Raw genomic sequence first — 17,955 nt, 5'->3', positions numbered from 1 at the left:
AGAGCTCCTGGTGTGAGGCTGTAAGAAGGACTAAGAACAGTTGTAAGAAGCTTCTACACCTTCTGTCTCGAGCGAAAGGAAGGAACATGGGATCATCAATAGGTAGCAGTTAGTTGATCAGGTGAGTCCTCTAGCAGGTAGGAAAAGTACCCAGGAGAACTCAGTGTATTTGTGGAAGTCAGCAAGAAAAACACGTGTCCATGAAGGGACTCTTCCAAACAGGTGGAGCTGTACACAGGCTAGACCCCAGAAATGGCCGAACTGTCAGGAAACCACTTGCCACAACCCAGAGAGAGCAACTGATCTGCCTAAGGAAAGGTCAGAGACTTCAGGCTAGCAAAGAAGTTAGGATGGATGGAAGATGTGGAATACCTAAATAGCGGCTTCACTAGAGGGAAAGAATGGAGGAGACGAAAGCAGAAGGCCAGATGAAGCACGAAGATTTTTGGAAGGAAGGTGATTTGGTATAAATGTCACAGGAAAGTCCAGGGTGACGGTTATTATGGACTTGCTCTGCAGGTCACCACTGGGTGACGATAGATACTATAACGCATATGTGTAAACATGGAAAGGATGACCAAGAAGCAAGGGTGGTAGAGCAAGCCACGTGCACTATTTTGTGAACTACTTTTCACTGAAAAGAAACAAACTGAAACAAAAACACATAGGAGGTCAGTATGCACCAAGGACTTGTCTGTGCAAAGTATATGTCATATCCTTAGTCATTTGCTATCAACAACCCACTGAGATAGATACTGCTAGCATCCTTATTTCAAATATAGAGAAATAGAGGTACAATGAAGTGAAAGAACTGGCCAGGTCACAGCTCTAAAGAAGACAATTGAAATCTGAACTCAAGCAGTTCCTGCTCAGCTTTGTAAAATTCCCTAAAGAGCAAGGAAGCAAAAATTTGCCTTAACTAACACCATGTTTATACTTGATAAGGTTTAGGAAAGTATAAGGGAAACAAAGAATCAGGAATTTAAAATGCTATAAATTAAAGCCTCCTGGGGCCGGAGACAGGAAGGCTCAGAAGCGAAGCAGATAGGCGTGCTTCATGTGAATGGTGAAGAGAATTCATCCCGCTGAGTGACAGGGACCCATTGTGGTGGTGTGAATCAGAGTGTCCCCCAGGCTCGGGAGTTTGCACACTTAGTCTCCAGCTGGTGATTCTGTGTGGGGAGGCGCTGCAGCCTTGCTGGAGGGAGGACATCACTGGCCAGGCTTTGAGAATTCATCACCTCACTCCACATCCAGTTAGCTCTCTACTTCATGTTTACAACTGCGGATGTGAGCGCTCAGCTTCCTGCTCCTGATGCCATGCCTTGATGTCATTGTGAACTCCAGCATTTTGAAACCATAAGATAAAATAAACTCTTTTCTTCTCTAAGTTGCTTTTGCTCCTGGTATTTTATCACAGTCACAGAAGACCGATACACTTATCTGTGTGTGTCATTCTCCATGTGCCCTAGGGCAGAAAATGGTCACTTGCCTGTAAGGCCTCGTGGAGGTTGCCATTGTAGTCTATGATCTCAGTAGCTCCTGGATCTCCCTTCTGCCCAGGTGGACCCTGTGACAAAAAACAGACCAAGGCAAAGTCGTGAGTGTTAGATGACTAGTCTACAAGATGGCGGCAAGGGTCGAGTTGCTCGAGTTCTCCCTGACTGTTATCTCCTTACTATGACGCAAGTGCATTTCAGAATTATGTTTAAATGTTTTGCATATTGTAAAGGAGATGGCCACTTCTAACTTTCTGTCTGTGGTAGATGTGAAGCTGGCTCCAAACACACACGTTAATCTTTGTGTCTTGCAAAATACTATTGACTTCTTTGTATTTGTTAAGGCAACCCTAACCTCTTTCTGCTCATCTGTGTACCATAGGTTGCTTCCTCATTCCCTAAGAAGAGAGAGCAAAGATGAACAATGTTCTGTAGGAAATACTTGGCATCCCCAATAAGAATCTTATCCCATATGCCCCAACTTATCCAAAACTAGAGGGAATGGAAGACAAGAATATTATACACCCACAAATACACATCCCCCAATCAAGATTACTAGAACACACACATCTCTCTCTACATAGTCTAGACTTTTATCTTACTCATTATATCTGTTGCATAATTTCTATGACCTGTGTTCTAGTTTTTTGACTTTTCTAAAGAGTATAAATATATGGACTGTTACCTTAACAGCTATGGGCTTCATACTACTTTTTTTCCAGAATAAAGTTTATTATATGGTAAGAATCTCTACATGACCTGATCTTGGATAACAAAATAAAGAGCAAGGAGGCGGCTAGCAGTGGGAAGAATCCCAGTCTACCACTAATGGCTTTGATTGTATACTGTCCATTCAGATGCCTTGTACAGTCACACCAACATGACCTCAAATCTGAGTTTAGACAAGAGGAATGCTCACCCGTGGTCCCAGAGCTCCAGAGTCTCCTTTATCTCCATGATCACCCTTTGCCCATGAAAAAAGAAAATAACAAGTTAGCAGCAGGGCCATCGATGAAGAAATCTGTCACATTTAACGAGTCACTTGTACCATACAGCAGCACTTTAAACCTGAACTGCAAACATATGAAGCAACTGCCATCACCACTCTATGCCTCCTAAAGATGCCATCAGTGGGTAGTTAAACGTCCTCCTCAGGAACAGGGTATCTTGGAAAAATCAGACAGTACGCTCTGGCTAGGGTTTGCAAAAGCAAAGTAAGTGATTTCTATGGTACCCAAAGTAACCTTTATCTTCAGACTGAGCAGGGTTGTTTTCCTTTGAAGGGATTTGAACAAAGGGAAAAGGGCCAAGCCACTGTGGCATCTGTCCTCACAGAAGAGAAGTAGAGAAAACTGGCACAGGAAGGAATGGAGAGCTCATGCTAGGGAGAATGGGAACATCCAGTCAGAGGCTAGACCTCCCTCTGATGATAATTAGCTACCTGTAGCTATTTTAACACTCCACTGAAGTTGACAGCAGCCAGCTAGACCAGGCTGGCCAGACTTCCTTTATCTCATCTCTCCCCTTCTCCTTCTCCTCTCTGACTTGTCCTTCTTGCCTCCTCCCCATTTCTATTTCAAAGCAATATGAAATCATCTCTTTTATTTACAGTGTCATAACCCCACCTACAGAGACACCAAGAATAGAGTATACTCCCCAAATGATCAAAAGTCCAAAATGCAAGTAGTAGAAAACATGTAAATCTGTGTATAGCTAAAGGTTCTTTAAAACTAGAGCCCCCTTTATACAGAACTCAAAGCATCTTTCTGTTTTCCTACAAATTTACATAAACGGATAAGGACCAATGAAGACAAAGAGAAAGAGGGGCTGTAATGTTTCCCATGCAGGTTATACTAGTAACACGGGCCATGATAATTAACTTCACCATGGAGAGGGAATTAACAGCCTCTGATCTCTAGTCTGTTTTGTACTTTTCCATGGTATTAGCTCGTGACATTGTAAGTGACAGAATACACGCTGTTTCAGGGTCTCTTAGGTGGTTTCCACTGTGTAAGCCAGGCTAGCTGCTGGGGAGTCCCTCGTCCTTCCTCCTATCTTCTCGCAGGGGTGCAGGGATTACAGACGTTTGAGTTATTTTCTGGGTTCTGGGGATCCAAACTCAAACCCCCAGTTCTGCTCACTGAGCCATGTTCTAGTCCTGGGGTGATGTTCTAACTCTCAGAGTAGAGTTATGTAACAAACCAAAGTATGACATGAACATTTGTCAATAAAGATAGTTTATGCATTGTATGCTCTTACTTTTCATTTCCGGTCTCTTTTCCCAAAGAAGCTAATTTCAAGAAACAGGACACACACCATCTCTGAAAGAATAGTCTGAGGGTGGCTGGCAAATGACTCAGCAGGTACAGGGACCTGCCACCAAGCCTGACAACTGAGTTCCATCTCTCGATCCCAAATGGTGGACAGAGAGAATCAACTCCCACAAATTATCCTCTGACCTCCACATGTGTGTTGTGAAACACAGCATGACACACACATGCACACATACACACATGCACATATACCCACATGCATACACCATAACACCACACACACACACACACACACACACACACACACACAATGTTATAAAAAGAATAATCTGAAGGATAAGAGCAGACAAAAACAAGGAAAACTAAGCCAGTGTCTTGTGATATCATCACAGGGACAAACCAAATGTAAGCACTGAAGGAAAAGTTTCATCTATAACAGGACTCTTTGTGGAAAAGGCAAAGGACACATATCTTGACGGCCTGAAGTCACAACAAAATGGTTATTGGTTACTGACCTTTGACCCCTTTGGGCCTCTAGCTCCTGATTCACCTTGTTTCCCCTAGTGTGAGAGAGTATGCAGATGAGAAAAAGAATGACAGGGAAGATCAGAACAGAGGCTCAGGATAAAGAGGATCACAGGACACACTGTATCTTGGACACACTGTATCTTAACAGCCCCACACAGTGCGATAGATAAAGTGTCGGTTACTAGAACACAGAGGATACACATGGCTGTAGCGGGAGCTCACTCTCTGGTCTCCGCCAGCCTCTATCTCATTATGACTCTGAGGACTGTTTTCCATCAGTGGCTGGAGGGAGCTCTGTAAGTGGCTCTTATGAGTCTCCACAGTGCTTCTGTGCTCAGCTCTCTTTTTCATCAGAGATTACATCACCCCTGTCTCCAAGAGGGGCGGGTTAGTAGAATAGAGTATGACCACGTTAGTTTGCATAATGTTTAGGTAAACAGAGGCTGCACAGGCAAATAAATCCTTAGTTCTAATATTTTCAAGGTATTACACGCCATCAAGTTACCATGGAAACAGGGCACTTGGCAATGAGGTTTTTCTCAGCCAGCTGTAACACACATTTAGCAATAATGGGTAACATGACAGCACCTCTCCTTTACATTCAGATATGTTATTAAATTACTTCACTGGGCTGCACAGAGTAAATAAACAAGGAAAGTCAGACTGTAAAAATCGCTACCCATCAGTGTACAGTTCAATGAGGTGTTTGTGATTTGGGTCGTTTTAGTATCTGTTGAAGAGTTAGTTGTATATTCCACAGCAAGAGGCATGCACTCCCTAACTAAAGGATGCTCTCTTCCAGTGTCACAATAACTGACCTTTGGGCCTGGGGCTCCAGGATCCCCTCGTTCACCTCTCCCAGGAGGCCCTGCTTCTCCACGTTCACCCTGTAATAAATTACAAAACAGGTAAATAGCAGCCTCCCCATGGCTGTTCCCTGGAGGGGAATATGGGAGTTCGATCAAACCGAGGTAAACAGAGCACCATTACTCATCTACAGCATGCTGGCCCTGTGTTAATGCCTGAACATGAATGATCCCATTTCCTACACAAAACAATCTGAGATTGTTAATTGTTGGTGCCACCTTGGCTGTGTTAAGGAACATCTATGGAGCTGCTGAAGCATTCTGGTTGTTCTCAACAAGGTGTTTTCAGAGGAGCTTGCACATTGGTCAGTGGACCGAGAGTGGAAGGTTTGCCCTTAAAATATGTGGTTGTTGCCAACTTGGCTTGGGGATGGTTAGAACAAAAGGCAGAGGACAGGCAAGCTGTCTCTGTCCCTCTTGAGCACCTGCTCATGATACCACAGTCTCTGCCTTGACGACAGACTAGTGCCAGGCACTGCATCTCAGACCTTTAACTCCGCCCAGGAGTTTCAGTGCCAGCTTCCACGATTCTGAAACCTTCAGACCTGGACAGTGCCATGTTACTAGCATCCTTCTACTTGTAGATAGCTGGCTTCTGTGGGACCTCTTTGCCTCTGTAATCACATGAGCAGTTCTCCTAATAAACCCCTTTCTTAGCCATGTATATACATATATGTATATACATGCATACATGTATATACATACATATTTACCTACCTAACCACTGACTCACCCACCCATTTGCTCATTGATGTTGGTTCTGTGTCTCTAGAATACCCTGGGTAATACATAAATATGTAATTTTGCCCTATAATCCCCATTTTATAAATACAGAAAGAGTTTAGTAAATGTCCATTAGGTGGCTATGTATATAAATGTAAAGACTTTTAAAGGGTGTCAGTATGGCCCCTTCTACTTCTACTTCTTCCTCTTCTCATTATTATTATTATTATTATTATTATTATTATTATTATTATTATTGAATGGACATCTATTCACATTATGTAGCAAATATTAAGGAATTCCAGCAAAATGTATAGCATAGTGGTGAAGTCCCATGCTTTATGCTCTGATATCCTGTTTTTTGGTTTTTTTTTTGTACTCGGACTGAAATTGAATTTTTCTAGGCAGACGTAGCTCTGACAAAGGCATTGGGACAGGCTCTTCGGACACACCATCCTCACTACAGATATCTAGATGCCATTAGTCTCTTGTCCTTAGGATATGTCTTCACTGCCCTCCGAGGAAGACACACCATTTTGTTTATTTTTCAGATCTGTTGATAGGGGTACAAACCCAGACCGTCCATAAAAATGGTAAAATCCATTGTTGGCTCAAAATAGATTTTCAAATTGGAAATCTCCCTTTAGGACACAGCTGTTGTTGAGATAGGCAACCCAGCTAACATTTAAGTGTGGAGTGTTGCTAAAACATGACTTTCTAGGCACATACTTGCTTGCAGAAATGCCACACGGGTGCATCACAGCCCTTCCCTCTCCTAGAGGTACAGAGTAAAGCCTTCGTCCTTCAGAGTCATGTTGAGGCCTTCATAACAGCAATTACTGCCCACTTTGTGGCTCTATGTATGGCTCTCTCTCTCTCTCTGAAACTATGGAATAGTTAAGCAGTTTCCTATTAAAAAGTATTTAGGGATGACTAGTTCTACCAGGTGGGTCTCTTCTACCTTTCCCTGTCTAGAAAAACCTTCTAGAAGCAGTTCCCAAGGGCTTCGCCTGCTGGGACTCCTCTCCCCCTGTGATAGTGGATGCGCTCCTTCACCTGGCCACCTTTTCCTCTCTCCTGGCTTTAAGGCTTTATGTTCAATCAATCTAACAGCTCTCATATCAGCAGACAATTTATTTCCTCTCTGTCTCTGTCTTTCCCGCTCAGAAAGGTCCCTCTTGTGTGGATCTGTTCAGGCTAACACAGAATTTCTTTAATGGGCCTGATAGCTCATGGTGTGAAAATGGGATTTCTTTTGAAAACAGTTTTGCATAATCCTACGAGGCGTTCCAGTCCCCTTAGGCAATGAATAGTTTCCACTTGCTAGGATTAGAGTTCATTTCACTTGACCAAAGCAGAAAGGAGGACTAGTCTGTCTGAATAGACCATGACGTATTTCTCTAACTATTGGGAATTATGCCTGGCCTATTTCTGGTGAACTCAGAACTCACCAGGCAGAGTCTGTCATGGTTTAAAAATGAGCGAATATGAGTTGATGCCACTTTGCACCTTTGATTCCTGAGTCTGTCATGAGCACAACTCCATCATCAGATTCCTATCTTTTCATGTCTTACTGGGCGGACAAAGACAGACTCGACTCTGTCTGTAGCTCTGTATTCTTTTTGCATGGCAGCATATAGCATTTGCTTTCAGGGTCCTCTTTAAGGTTGCCAAATAGAACACTAAGAGATGGCTTTCATTATAGAATACTTCTACAAACATCATTCAGAGTAGATATCTTTGGAGTGAAGTATTTAGAAATCTCTGTGACATCCATGGGGATGGGATTAATGTCCAATTTACACGTGTATCCTAAAATGGATGAGGAAGAGCAGGGGTTGGTGAGTTCCAGCCCTCCTCTCTCTCTACTACCTTTCCATGTCGCCGGGAGGCCAGTGACATCACACTTATTGAGAAATCCGGAGGGCAAACTCGAACTACTACTGTAAGTCACCCACCTGCTTCCTACATATAACTTCCGCCTGCATGCCATTAACAGGAGGATCAGGCTGCCTAGGTTCTAAGGCAGAAATATGTGGCTTTCTAAACAGTAGAGTCCTCCCACCTTTCTTTCAGCAGAGATGACACAAATTTCACAGGAACGCAAGGGGAAATAAAGGTCTACTTACTTTTGTTCCTGGTAACCCTGGTAAGCCGGGCTCTCCTTGAGGACCAATGAAGCCTGGTTCTCCCTTAAAAAAGATGGGCACACGAGGCATTATTCGTCTGACAGCACACTCAGTTCTTCCCACTGTGAGTTTACTTCCTTGATTGTGAACAAGTGTTCTGGCTGAGATCAAACTACTTACTATAAGATGATCATCAATGAAGACTCTAAGCAGAGCTCCAGAGACGCTTTAGAAAGTGACAAGGCCATTGGATAAATGTCTTTATAATAATTTCTAAATTATTCTAAAGAGATCACAGTCCTGGATGCCTGTCTCACTGCAGTCTGTTCAGGGACTCAGAGGCAGAGGCATCTGCCATGCTCTGCTTGAATTCCTCTCTTTCAGGACTATAAGCCAACAGTTTCCAGCAATTGCTTTCTAGGGTAAAGTGGTAGGCAGCAATACATAACTGATACAATGAATATGATCAGGGAAAAGATTTAGTAATGTGCAGCATGAAAGGAAAAGTCCCTTTTCTTGCCATATCTCTCAAACATCATCTCTACTACCTGGAGGAAATTCATCCGTGTTATAATAAATGGTACCCAGGTCTTGGCATAGATCTTCTAAGCCTCAGATTCCTCTGGGCTACAGGAATGGTGAATGACATCTTTTGCTGCTTGTAACTAGTACCTTCCAACTACACATGAATTGATACAAGCAGGAGACTCTAAGTGAGCCTCCTAGATAGTGTCAAAGTATAAGGAACCAATCTGATGGCTAGAAGGCTGGAATTTTCCATTATGTGTCTTAACCTATGAGAAGGGGAGAATGGCTGGAGTTTGAGTTCAATCACAGAGGGTAGTGATTTCATCAATCATCCAGTGGAAGCCCCATAGAAACCCCTAAACGACAGGGCCAGTGTAGACTTTCCAAGTCAGCAGACAGTTACATGCCAGGAGGGTAGAGCATTCAGACCCACAGGTCAGGGGCTATTGTGGCCAGCACTCTTCTAGACATTGTCCCATTCAGTGGGCCGTCCTTTTTCAGCCTTTGTTATAAACTCTAAGGGCAAGCACAGCCCCACATCTTCCTGAACTGTGACTCATTCTAGTCACATTCTTAAAATGGGTGTCCCCAAAAGGCCTAAATCCATAGCCACATCAGAAAAAGTGCAGATAATCCAAGTAGCCTGGGAATTTGCTACATGCAACTGAAATGAAGTTAATCTTCCAGGGTTGGTCCTGAGACCTGTGACATCTGAGGCTAACCAGGGCAGCATCAGACCAAATTCAGTGGGTGTCTGAATCAGAAAATTGGAGACCTGGTGTTAGAAAAGGAACTACAACTACATATTTGGTGGCAAAAAGAATACCTGAACCAGTGTTTACACTGGCTTGATATTAATAATGTTTTATTTTCTTTTTAATTAGTCAAGGGAAGCAAAACATTAAGAGTCTAACGGTTTAAAATATAAAATACATAACCAAAAATTTAAAGCATGTCCCACAAGGGTCCTGTTTTCATATTTCCTGTTTTATTCATGCTTGGACTATTTCTGGAAGAATGATCAGTTCAGATGATTTTCCTCTAAGTCAGCTGTTGCTGAACCTGTTTCCTGGTCCTTGGAATTAAGCAGGAAAGCATAGGGGGTTGTTCCGCAAGGTGTGTTAAAATGTCTGCATCTATGTTTCAAATGAATGAAATTTTCAAACATGTCATATGAAAGTTAGATGTTGGGTATTGGGAACCGAAGGATGTAGTCACCATAAAACATTTCGGGTGACACACTGCTCAACGATTTATTCTGACGTGGGCACTCAGAGGGTAGAAAGGTGGGGGGCTTGGGCCTTGGAACTGAGGTGGATGGTAAGGTTATTTCCTATAATTGTCATTCTACTTGGCACCACAGTTTACCACCTCCAGGAAGGAAAAACCTGGTAAATATGCCATACCTCTTAATATTTCAAAATAAAAACCTGAACTCAACTCAGAGAAATCATTTGTGAGTAATTCCACCTTTAGCAAAATAATTTGATTTGTTATTTTATAAACAAAATACTATAAGGGACATTTATTTATAAATAAAATATTTTTTCTAATAAAGTAATATTTAGCACGAACAGGTATCTTCTTCCCACTTTCAAGAGCAATTCTGGAATGAACATTAAAGTCATTGGTCAATAAGGATATCCTGAAATAGTAATGTAGAGGTTGAATATTTGCTTGTCAACTTGAACTCTTTACACATTTTTAAGCAAAAATAAAACGATATCTTTAGCCCATCGAGTGTAAGCTTCATTAAAGCATACTAATAAAAAGAAGAAAGGGTGGAAATCGCAGAAACACATTCCTTATTTGAGTTAGTGTTTAGTTTACAAAAAAACAAGCATGCAGTTGCATCATTCACAAATAAATAAGGCTCTGTTATCTCAGCAGCTAGATAAAGGAATTTTTTCTTCCTTTTAAAGACACATTAAATTTCCTTTAATAGACCTTTCAGGGTAAAATTACTTAATTTTAAGAGATAAAATCAGAGCCAGGCGGTGGTGGCGTACGCCTTTAATCCCAGCACTCGGGAGGCAGAGGCAGGCGGATCTCTGTGAGTTCCAGGCCAGCCTGGGCTACCAAGTGAGTTCCAGGAAAGGCACAAAGCTACACAGAGAAACACTGTCTCAAAAAAAAAAAAAAAAAAAAAAGAGAGAGAGAGATAAAATCAGAGCAGATTTGATAGTCTCGCTTATTTTAGTACTGTTACTCTTGTATGATTTGAAAGGCTTTTAGTGTGATTAGTTGCTCATGATCACTCCAAGAAAGTAGCAGTCACATTTGTACAACTTGACACACTTCATATCCCAATGGATTCAAAGCAAAGCCCGGCAGATCTAGCTCTAGGATAGCAGGTTTGTGTCGACTCCTTCTGAGGGTGCTCAGTCCCTACAGGGCCATGGCTCCATTCCCCATCTCGTGGTGGGATGGGGTGGGGATACTTATTGGTCTCTTCTCTCTCAGACTTCAGAAACTACTGCTGATATAGACAGGACATTTCTTTTCTTTTTTTCCTTCCTCCCTCCTTCCTTCTCATCCTTCCCTCCCTCCCTCACTTCCTTCCTGCCTGCCTTTCAAGACAGGGTATCACTGCACAGCCCCGTCTGTCCTGGACTCACTTTGTAAATCAGAGATCCACCTGCCTCTGCCTCCTGAGAGCTGGGATTAAAGGCATGCGCCACCACCTTCTTAAGCTTTTTAAGCTTACTTGTCTCCCGACCTTATCCTAGGGGTTTTGAAAGTGTTTGGGGAAACCCTGGCTCTCTCAGACTGCTGAAGGGGGCTCAAAAGTTGGATGGTTTCACAATATGCAAAGACACTGCTTGCTCTTGCCCTTCAGTGTCTGAGTGTGAACAATTCAGATGTGGCTTCAGAGTCTCTTTGGAGTCTACTGTTTAAGACAGAGCCACTCACGGAGCTTGGGAGTTACAGCAAAGAACACCAGCAACTCGATCTGATTCAGTTGTTAAAATAACCTTTCCTTGTCCAATTACCTATCTGAGATGTGTAAAAGTCTTCACCCAGAACAACAAATTGAGAAACAGAATGGAGAAGAGTAGATGAGAATCCGGCTGTAGTCTTTCAAGCCAGACATTAAAGAGATGTTAGGGGGAAAAAACCCTTTACATACCAATGTTATCTTTCTTACATTTTTTTCTGGTCTTATTTGTCAAAATTCAGTTTTACTTCATAGGACACTCAATTTAACTAACATTGAGCAAAATGTATCCAGTTTAATTTTGAATAAGAGATGTTTTGGATTGAAGTCAGTTTTCTCAACTCATCTGCCAGTACCTATCCACCCGCCAAAAGCACCCAACCCAAATATCTCCCTGTAACAGCAACTTAAATGGGAAGTCTTCTGGATAAAAGTTCAAGAGCAAACAGACCACGGAGCCACATTAACCACAACAGTCCTGTCTACCAACCATGAAAGCAGCGACAACTGCCCTTCTGTATTATAAAAACACAAAGCAAGGCCGGGAAACGTCTAGGAACATGGCTTTTCTGAAATCTAATGACTGCTGAAGATTTCATTAAGTCTTAGGATTCCATAATAGAATCTTAACTGACATTCTAAAAACAGCAGGGGAATATTTCAGACAGTCCCACTCTTCCTGATGAGTGGTCACTGGGACACCATTCATAAAGGTGAGAAGAACCAACAAATACTAAGCAGGAGATGTTAGTCCAATGAAGAGAGGAAGGAAGGAAGAAAGAAAGAGGCAGTTTCATTTTCACAGAAATGGCTTGCCAGATGTTTCCAGATAGACTTCTAGAGCATTTCATCTGTTAGGCAAAATGGTAGCCAGAAAGTCCTAACTGATTAGTTCTTGCTCGCAGAAAAATATCTGGTTTTTCATTTATTACTATTTGTCATATTTTATAAGCTATTGTCAATTAAGAAGTAAAATACATCATTTTCTTAACCTGTCTAAAAACTCTCTCTAGACCAAGCCATGTTTTCTGTGATATTTTTTTGTTCCTGAGCAGATCTGATTTTCATTGTCCCCAAAAATAGTGCAATGGTGTTTGAAAAATATGTGCTGATTAGCCTGGGTGCTAAAAACATGCCCCAAAATGTTGATTAATGTGTCTTGACACAGAATGCATTAGCCAGTCTTGCTTAGAGGCTAATTAGAATTCAAGTCAGCATGATACCTGCTTTTGAGAATTACAGCAATAACATTTGTTATACTAAGAACCATGAGGCAGCCAGTTTTGGTAATTTGAACTGATTTCTAAAATTATTGAGGAGACCAAAAAAAAAAAAAAAGAAAGGAAAAAAATGAGAAGTAGAATTTGCTTCTAAAATACTTATTACTCATAAGGATAAAGTCTGAGTAGACACTAACACATCTTAATTGCTCTGTTGAAAATGAACTAAGTAGTGAATTTATTTAAAACCCAGAAAACCTATCTTTTGCATTTTTCTTTGTCTTAAAAGAATTGCACCATGAAGGACATGCAGTATAATTGTTGAAGGTTTCATTATGGTTGCTAAAAATCTCTGATTTCTGTTGCATGAGTTTCCTAATTAGACTCAAGTTACCTATGTCTTCAGGCAGAGTCTGTGCAAGCAGGAAGTAGTTACAAGCAATAATAACACAGTGTGACCCGTCTACCAAGGGCATCGTATTTTCTTTCCTCTACGAATTAATTTTACATCCCTACATTTATCTCTGCCAGTTTTGAGATATGCCAATGTTTCTGAGGACTGAACTTCATTCATCTTCATCAGATTCTGAAGACACATTTGTTGCTCACAGAGCACCAGGCCAGCACTTAATCCTGAGAGTGTCAAGTGAATGTCTCTGCCTTCAGGTCCAGGGGGTTTCATACAATGTGGGGTAGTTTGTTACCACCTTAGACCCTTCTGCCTCCTTAAGTTCTTGATCTGAATGTCAAGTTTTCACTAATGTGGAAGCCAGAGTAAAACCATTAAGCTTCAAGGATAGGTAAACCATTAAAATATAGTTGCTACTTAAATAGCTATTTGATATAGTATCTGCTGTAATATATCTCCCCTGCCTCAGAACAGTAGCAGGATACAAAATGAACTTGCAAAAAAATCAGCAGCCTTCTTATCTACAAATGCAAACACCTAGAAGGAAATTAGGAAAACAATATCATTCCCAAGTGCCTCAAAATATCTTGGAATAAGTCTAATCAAGGAAAATGAAGACTCATATAATGAAAACTTTGAGACACTGAAAAAAAAATAGAAGAAGATACCAGAAGATGGAAAGACCTTCCATGCTCATGGACTGGTAGGATTAATATCATCCAAATGGCCATCCTACAAAAAGCAATCTACAGATTTAATGAAATACACATCAAAATTCCAATGCAATTCTTTACAGATACTGAAAAAAATCTTAAATTTCATATGGAAATATAAAAGACCCAGGATAGAAGAAAATAATTCTGAATAATTAAACATTTCTGCTGCAGTATCATCACCCTAGATGTTAAGTTTTACTATAGAGTTACAGTAATAAAAGCAGCATGGTATTGGATCAAAACAAGCATATTGATTAATGGAATAGAACTTAGGACCCACATATCAACTCAGACTCCTACAGTAACCTGCTTTTTGTTTTGATAAAGCGGCCAATAATATACATTGTAAAAGAGACAGCATCTTCAACAAATGGGCAAATATTGCCACTCAAACTGGATAGCTACATGTAGATGGAGACGACTCACTTCTTATTTCTCATTCTCATAAAACTGAACTCCAAATAGATCAAGAACTTCAGGGTAAGACATGGTACCCTGCATCTGATAGAGCAGAAAGTAGGAAATACATGTGAACTTATAGGCACAGGAAAGGGATTTCTGAACAGGATCCTGATGGTGTAGGCATTAAGACCAACAACTGACATGGGACCACACGAGACTAAAAAAATGACTGTCCAGCAAGGGATACCACTATTTGGATGAGGCAGCCTACAGAATGAGGAAAAATCCTGACCACTATCCATCTGTCAGATGGTTAGTATCCAGAACATACAAAGAACTAAAACCAAACTAAACATCCAGAAAACAAACAACCCAATTAAAAAATGGGGCATGGAACTATACAGAATTCTCAAAAGAAGGAATATAAATGGCTGAGAGTTAGATTTAAAACTGTTCAACATCCTTAGATATGTTATAGAAATATACATTAAAACTACTTTGAGATTTTAATCTTACCCTAGTCAGAATGGCCAAGATGAAAAGAAAATAAAGAATAAATACTGGCATGGATAGAGGGAATGGGAAACACTTATTCACTGCTGGTGGGAATGCAAACTGGTGCAGCCACTGTGGAAATCAGTGTGCAGACTCCTCAAAAAGCTGAAAGTAACATTACTGCATGATCCAACTATACCACTCTTAGGCATTTATCCAAAGGACTCTATATTCCACTAGGGAGACACCTGTTCATCCATGTTCACTGCTGCTCCATTCACAATAACCAGGAATTGGAAACAGTCTAGATGTCCATCAACAGATAATGGATAACAAAAATGTGGTACATCTGCACAGTGGAAAATTATCCAGCCATTAAGAAAAACAAAATTATGAAATTCTCAGGTAAACGGATGGATCTAGAAACAATAATTCTGGGTGAGGTAACCCAGGCTTGGAAAAACAAACATCATTATGGGATGTGTCAAGCTACCCTTTTGCTTTTCCTGTGAACAGTCAGGAAGAAGAATGTTCACATGACTTCTCTCATCCTTAAGTAATTGTGCACTCTTGTCTTTTCTCCTGGAATACACTTAGGAAATAGGGCAATCTTATTGCTTTTAAAGGTTTTATTCCTTCATGCCTTTAAAGGGGATCCATCATTTTTATCTATGTAAAGCACAGCTAAATGTGTATTTTCTACAGGTTAAAATTATTTACATGAGGAAAGACTCCATTGAACTGGTGCATAAGTAATGTTCTCAATATTCTGAGCTATCCCAAGAGAAACAGCAACAATAGCCATTTGCTATGTGCTGGGTGAGATTTCAAGAGCTATGAATACATTCATTCATTTCATTCTCACAACAGAACTTTGTGGTATGGTCACGGCTGGTTCTCAAAAGAAAACTACAGAGAGATTAAAAAATCTTACCCTGAGTCACAGGACTAGTAAAGATATGATTTGGTTTGTTCTAGGGTGGTTGGTCAATACTTCTTATTTATGAGGGAAATGGAACCATGAGAATGGGTCAACAATATATTTATATTTTTCAAAATAAGGGTCTAGACTAAGATTTTCAAAAATAACCTAGAAACTTACGTTCTTATCTGATATCAGAAAAGGTAGGCACAATGATTATTATCCATTAAGATACTTGAGGGACAAAAAGGACTCCAACATTTTTGAAAGCTTGTTCATAAAACTAATTTTCTAAGCTCAAATCTTATTCCAGAAGATCAATTTCTGCATGGTACATTGTACATAATTTAATTTTCCCAGCTGAACATCTTGACACTATATGAACCATGAATGCATGAAATAGGAATTCCAAATGCCTTCCACATGGCGAGAGGACTTTCAAATACTGCAGGAAGCTTAAGAACAGCTTGAGATGAAGTCATTCCGGGGCTCAGTGACTTCCCTTATGTATGCCTACGGTATTAGCACTTTTCTCAGAGTGGGACACTCAGGTGAGAGATAGATGAGTCTGCTGTCTGCATTTAGACACTTGGTTCATTTCCTGAGGGCCGTGGAAGGCATGTGGGTGCTCATTAAGTTTCCAACCATTCCCCGAGAGCAACAGGTGGTGAACCAAAGCTTGCCTGGTATGTAATGACTGGTTTCCTCAGTGTCTTAGACACAACGGATGGCATGTGCACACGCTCTGTGGGAGTGGCAGATAAGGAAGGCATGGGTAGCAACAGGAAATATTTCCAAAGCATAAGCACACACATAGACCTAAGATCATGACTGATGTTTTTGTTACCACATGTCCTATAGTCACATGTAAGCCTTTCAATTTTTAAATCCTGGTTAATAACTTACACTATGAAATGAGAATTAACTGACCTGTAGTTTGCTGCCTTAGCAGAAATGAGGCAAATTAAACTGATAAGGAGCATCTCAAGTTAATGTAGTGACATCACAACATTATACAACTTTAAGTCTATATTTATGAATATACAGTGAATACTAACTACCTTAATGTGCTCCTAAATTGTCTTCCCCAACTGATTATTTGCTGATATTTAGCACTTATATTGTAAGGAATGCTTATCTTTCATCTGAATTAGAGTGAGAAGACAAATCTTAGTAAACTGAAAATAGAGCTCATCATGTATCTCCCACACCGGACGGTGACCCACGTGTGGTACTGACATGACCTAGAGAATCACCGCTAGTGAATTATGAAGATTTTTTGTCACCTGACCACTTCTCAGTTCAGTCACTAGTCAGGCCAGGAGGACAGTATCAGAGCCACCCCGCCTCCACAAAGTATTTCCAGTACTTCTCAGGCTGTGGGAACGTAAGCACTTACTAGAGGTGGCAACTTATAAATAACCCTCCCAACCTGAGAATTCATGACCTTCTGAACAGGTCATGGGGAAAGGCCAAAGGTCTGTGTAGACATATAACCGTGTGGTAAGACAAGGGTCACAAATACAGTAGCTATCAAAAGCCTCTATATCTATGTGTGTGTTTATCTGTATTGTACTTTGGAAACATAATGCTTCCATTCTTATTCTTTTGACCAAGAGAGTGTCTGAAGACCAGCAGAAGGGACAAGTGGATTTCAGAGCACCAAGGCTCTCCTGAGCTGAGCCTGCACCCTGACAAGCCTGAGTTCTTGCTGTAGGGACTTCCCTGTCCTTCCAATGTCCTTTGTCTCAAATGTCTTCATTATGATTTGTAATGACACCAGGTTCTAATTAATACCCAGCAACATGTCCTTAAATCATTTAAAAATTTATGACCTTGTCATTTATGAGAAGATGTCATTTTTTTATGCATGGAAGTTACTAAAGAACTGCCATAAATGAACCTGTAATATGAACTTTCACATCGAGTTAGGATGTCATTCTTGCTAAACTGCAAGTGATAGATAGGTAAGTGACTTTGACTCTGCCGCAGACATTTTTTCAGGGTGTACTGTCTACCAAAGAGTCAAAGCATATAGTAAAAGCAATCTGAACTTTTTATAGTCATCTAGAAATATTAGAAACAAAATACTAGAACCAGGATTTCTGAGTGCCAATCTAGAAGACATTTTTTTAAATTGTGTATTGATTACCTATCTAATGTTATAAACAACATAGGACTTTTAATCCTTGTAAAATCATACTGACTTCAATTAATGCATTTTGAAATGGCACACAGAAGTCAAGTATGAACATTAATTTTAGAATGGAAGATGTACTTGTTACCTTGTCACTTCTGGGATATAGA

The 17,955-nt window shown here is 40.7% G+C and overlaps 1 protein-coding gene across 1 annotated transcript in view; it reads right to left on the bottom strand.

Annotated features, from left to right (window-relative positions):
- Col25a1 (collagen type XXV alpha 1 chain) overlaps positions 1-17,955 on the bottom strand; it is a 402,845-nt gene that overhangs the window by 40,491 nt on the left and 344,399 nt on the right. Inside the window, exons 19-23 of the mRNA XM_006970377.4 lie at positions 8,019-8,081; positions 5,119-5,187; positions 4,288-4,332; positions 2,419-2,463; positions 1,493-1,570 (exon numbers count right to left, since the gene is read on the bottom strand). Of these exons, the coding sequence (XP_006970439.1) occupies positions 1,493-1,570; positions 2,419-2,463; positions 4,288-4,332; positions 5,119-5,187; positions 8,019-8,081 (300 nt within the window). The remainder of the gene's footprint in view (positions 1-1,492; positions 1,571-2,418; positions 2,464-4,287; positions 4,333-5,118; positions 5,188-8,018; positions 8,082-17,955) is intronic.

The sequence above is a fragment of the Peromyscus maniculatus genome, chromosome 6, assembly GCF_049852395.1.
Source record: "Peromyscus maniculatus bairdii isolate BWxNUB_F1_BW_parent chromosome 6, HU_Pman_BW_mat_3.1, whole genome shotgun sequence".
Classification (NCBI taxonomy): domain Eukaryota; kingdom Metazoa; phylum Chordata; class Mammalia; order Rodentia; family Cricetidae; genus Peromyscus; species Peromyscus maniculatus.
This window is presented reverse-complemented; position numbering and strand designations above follow the sequence as displayed.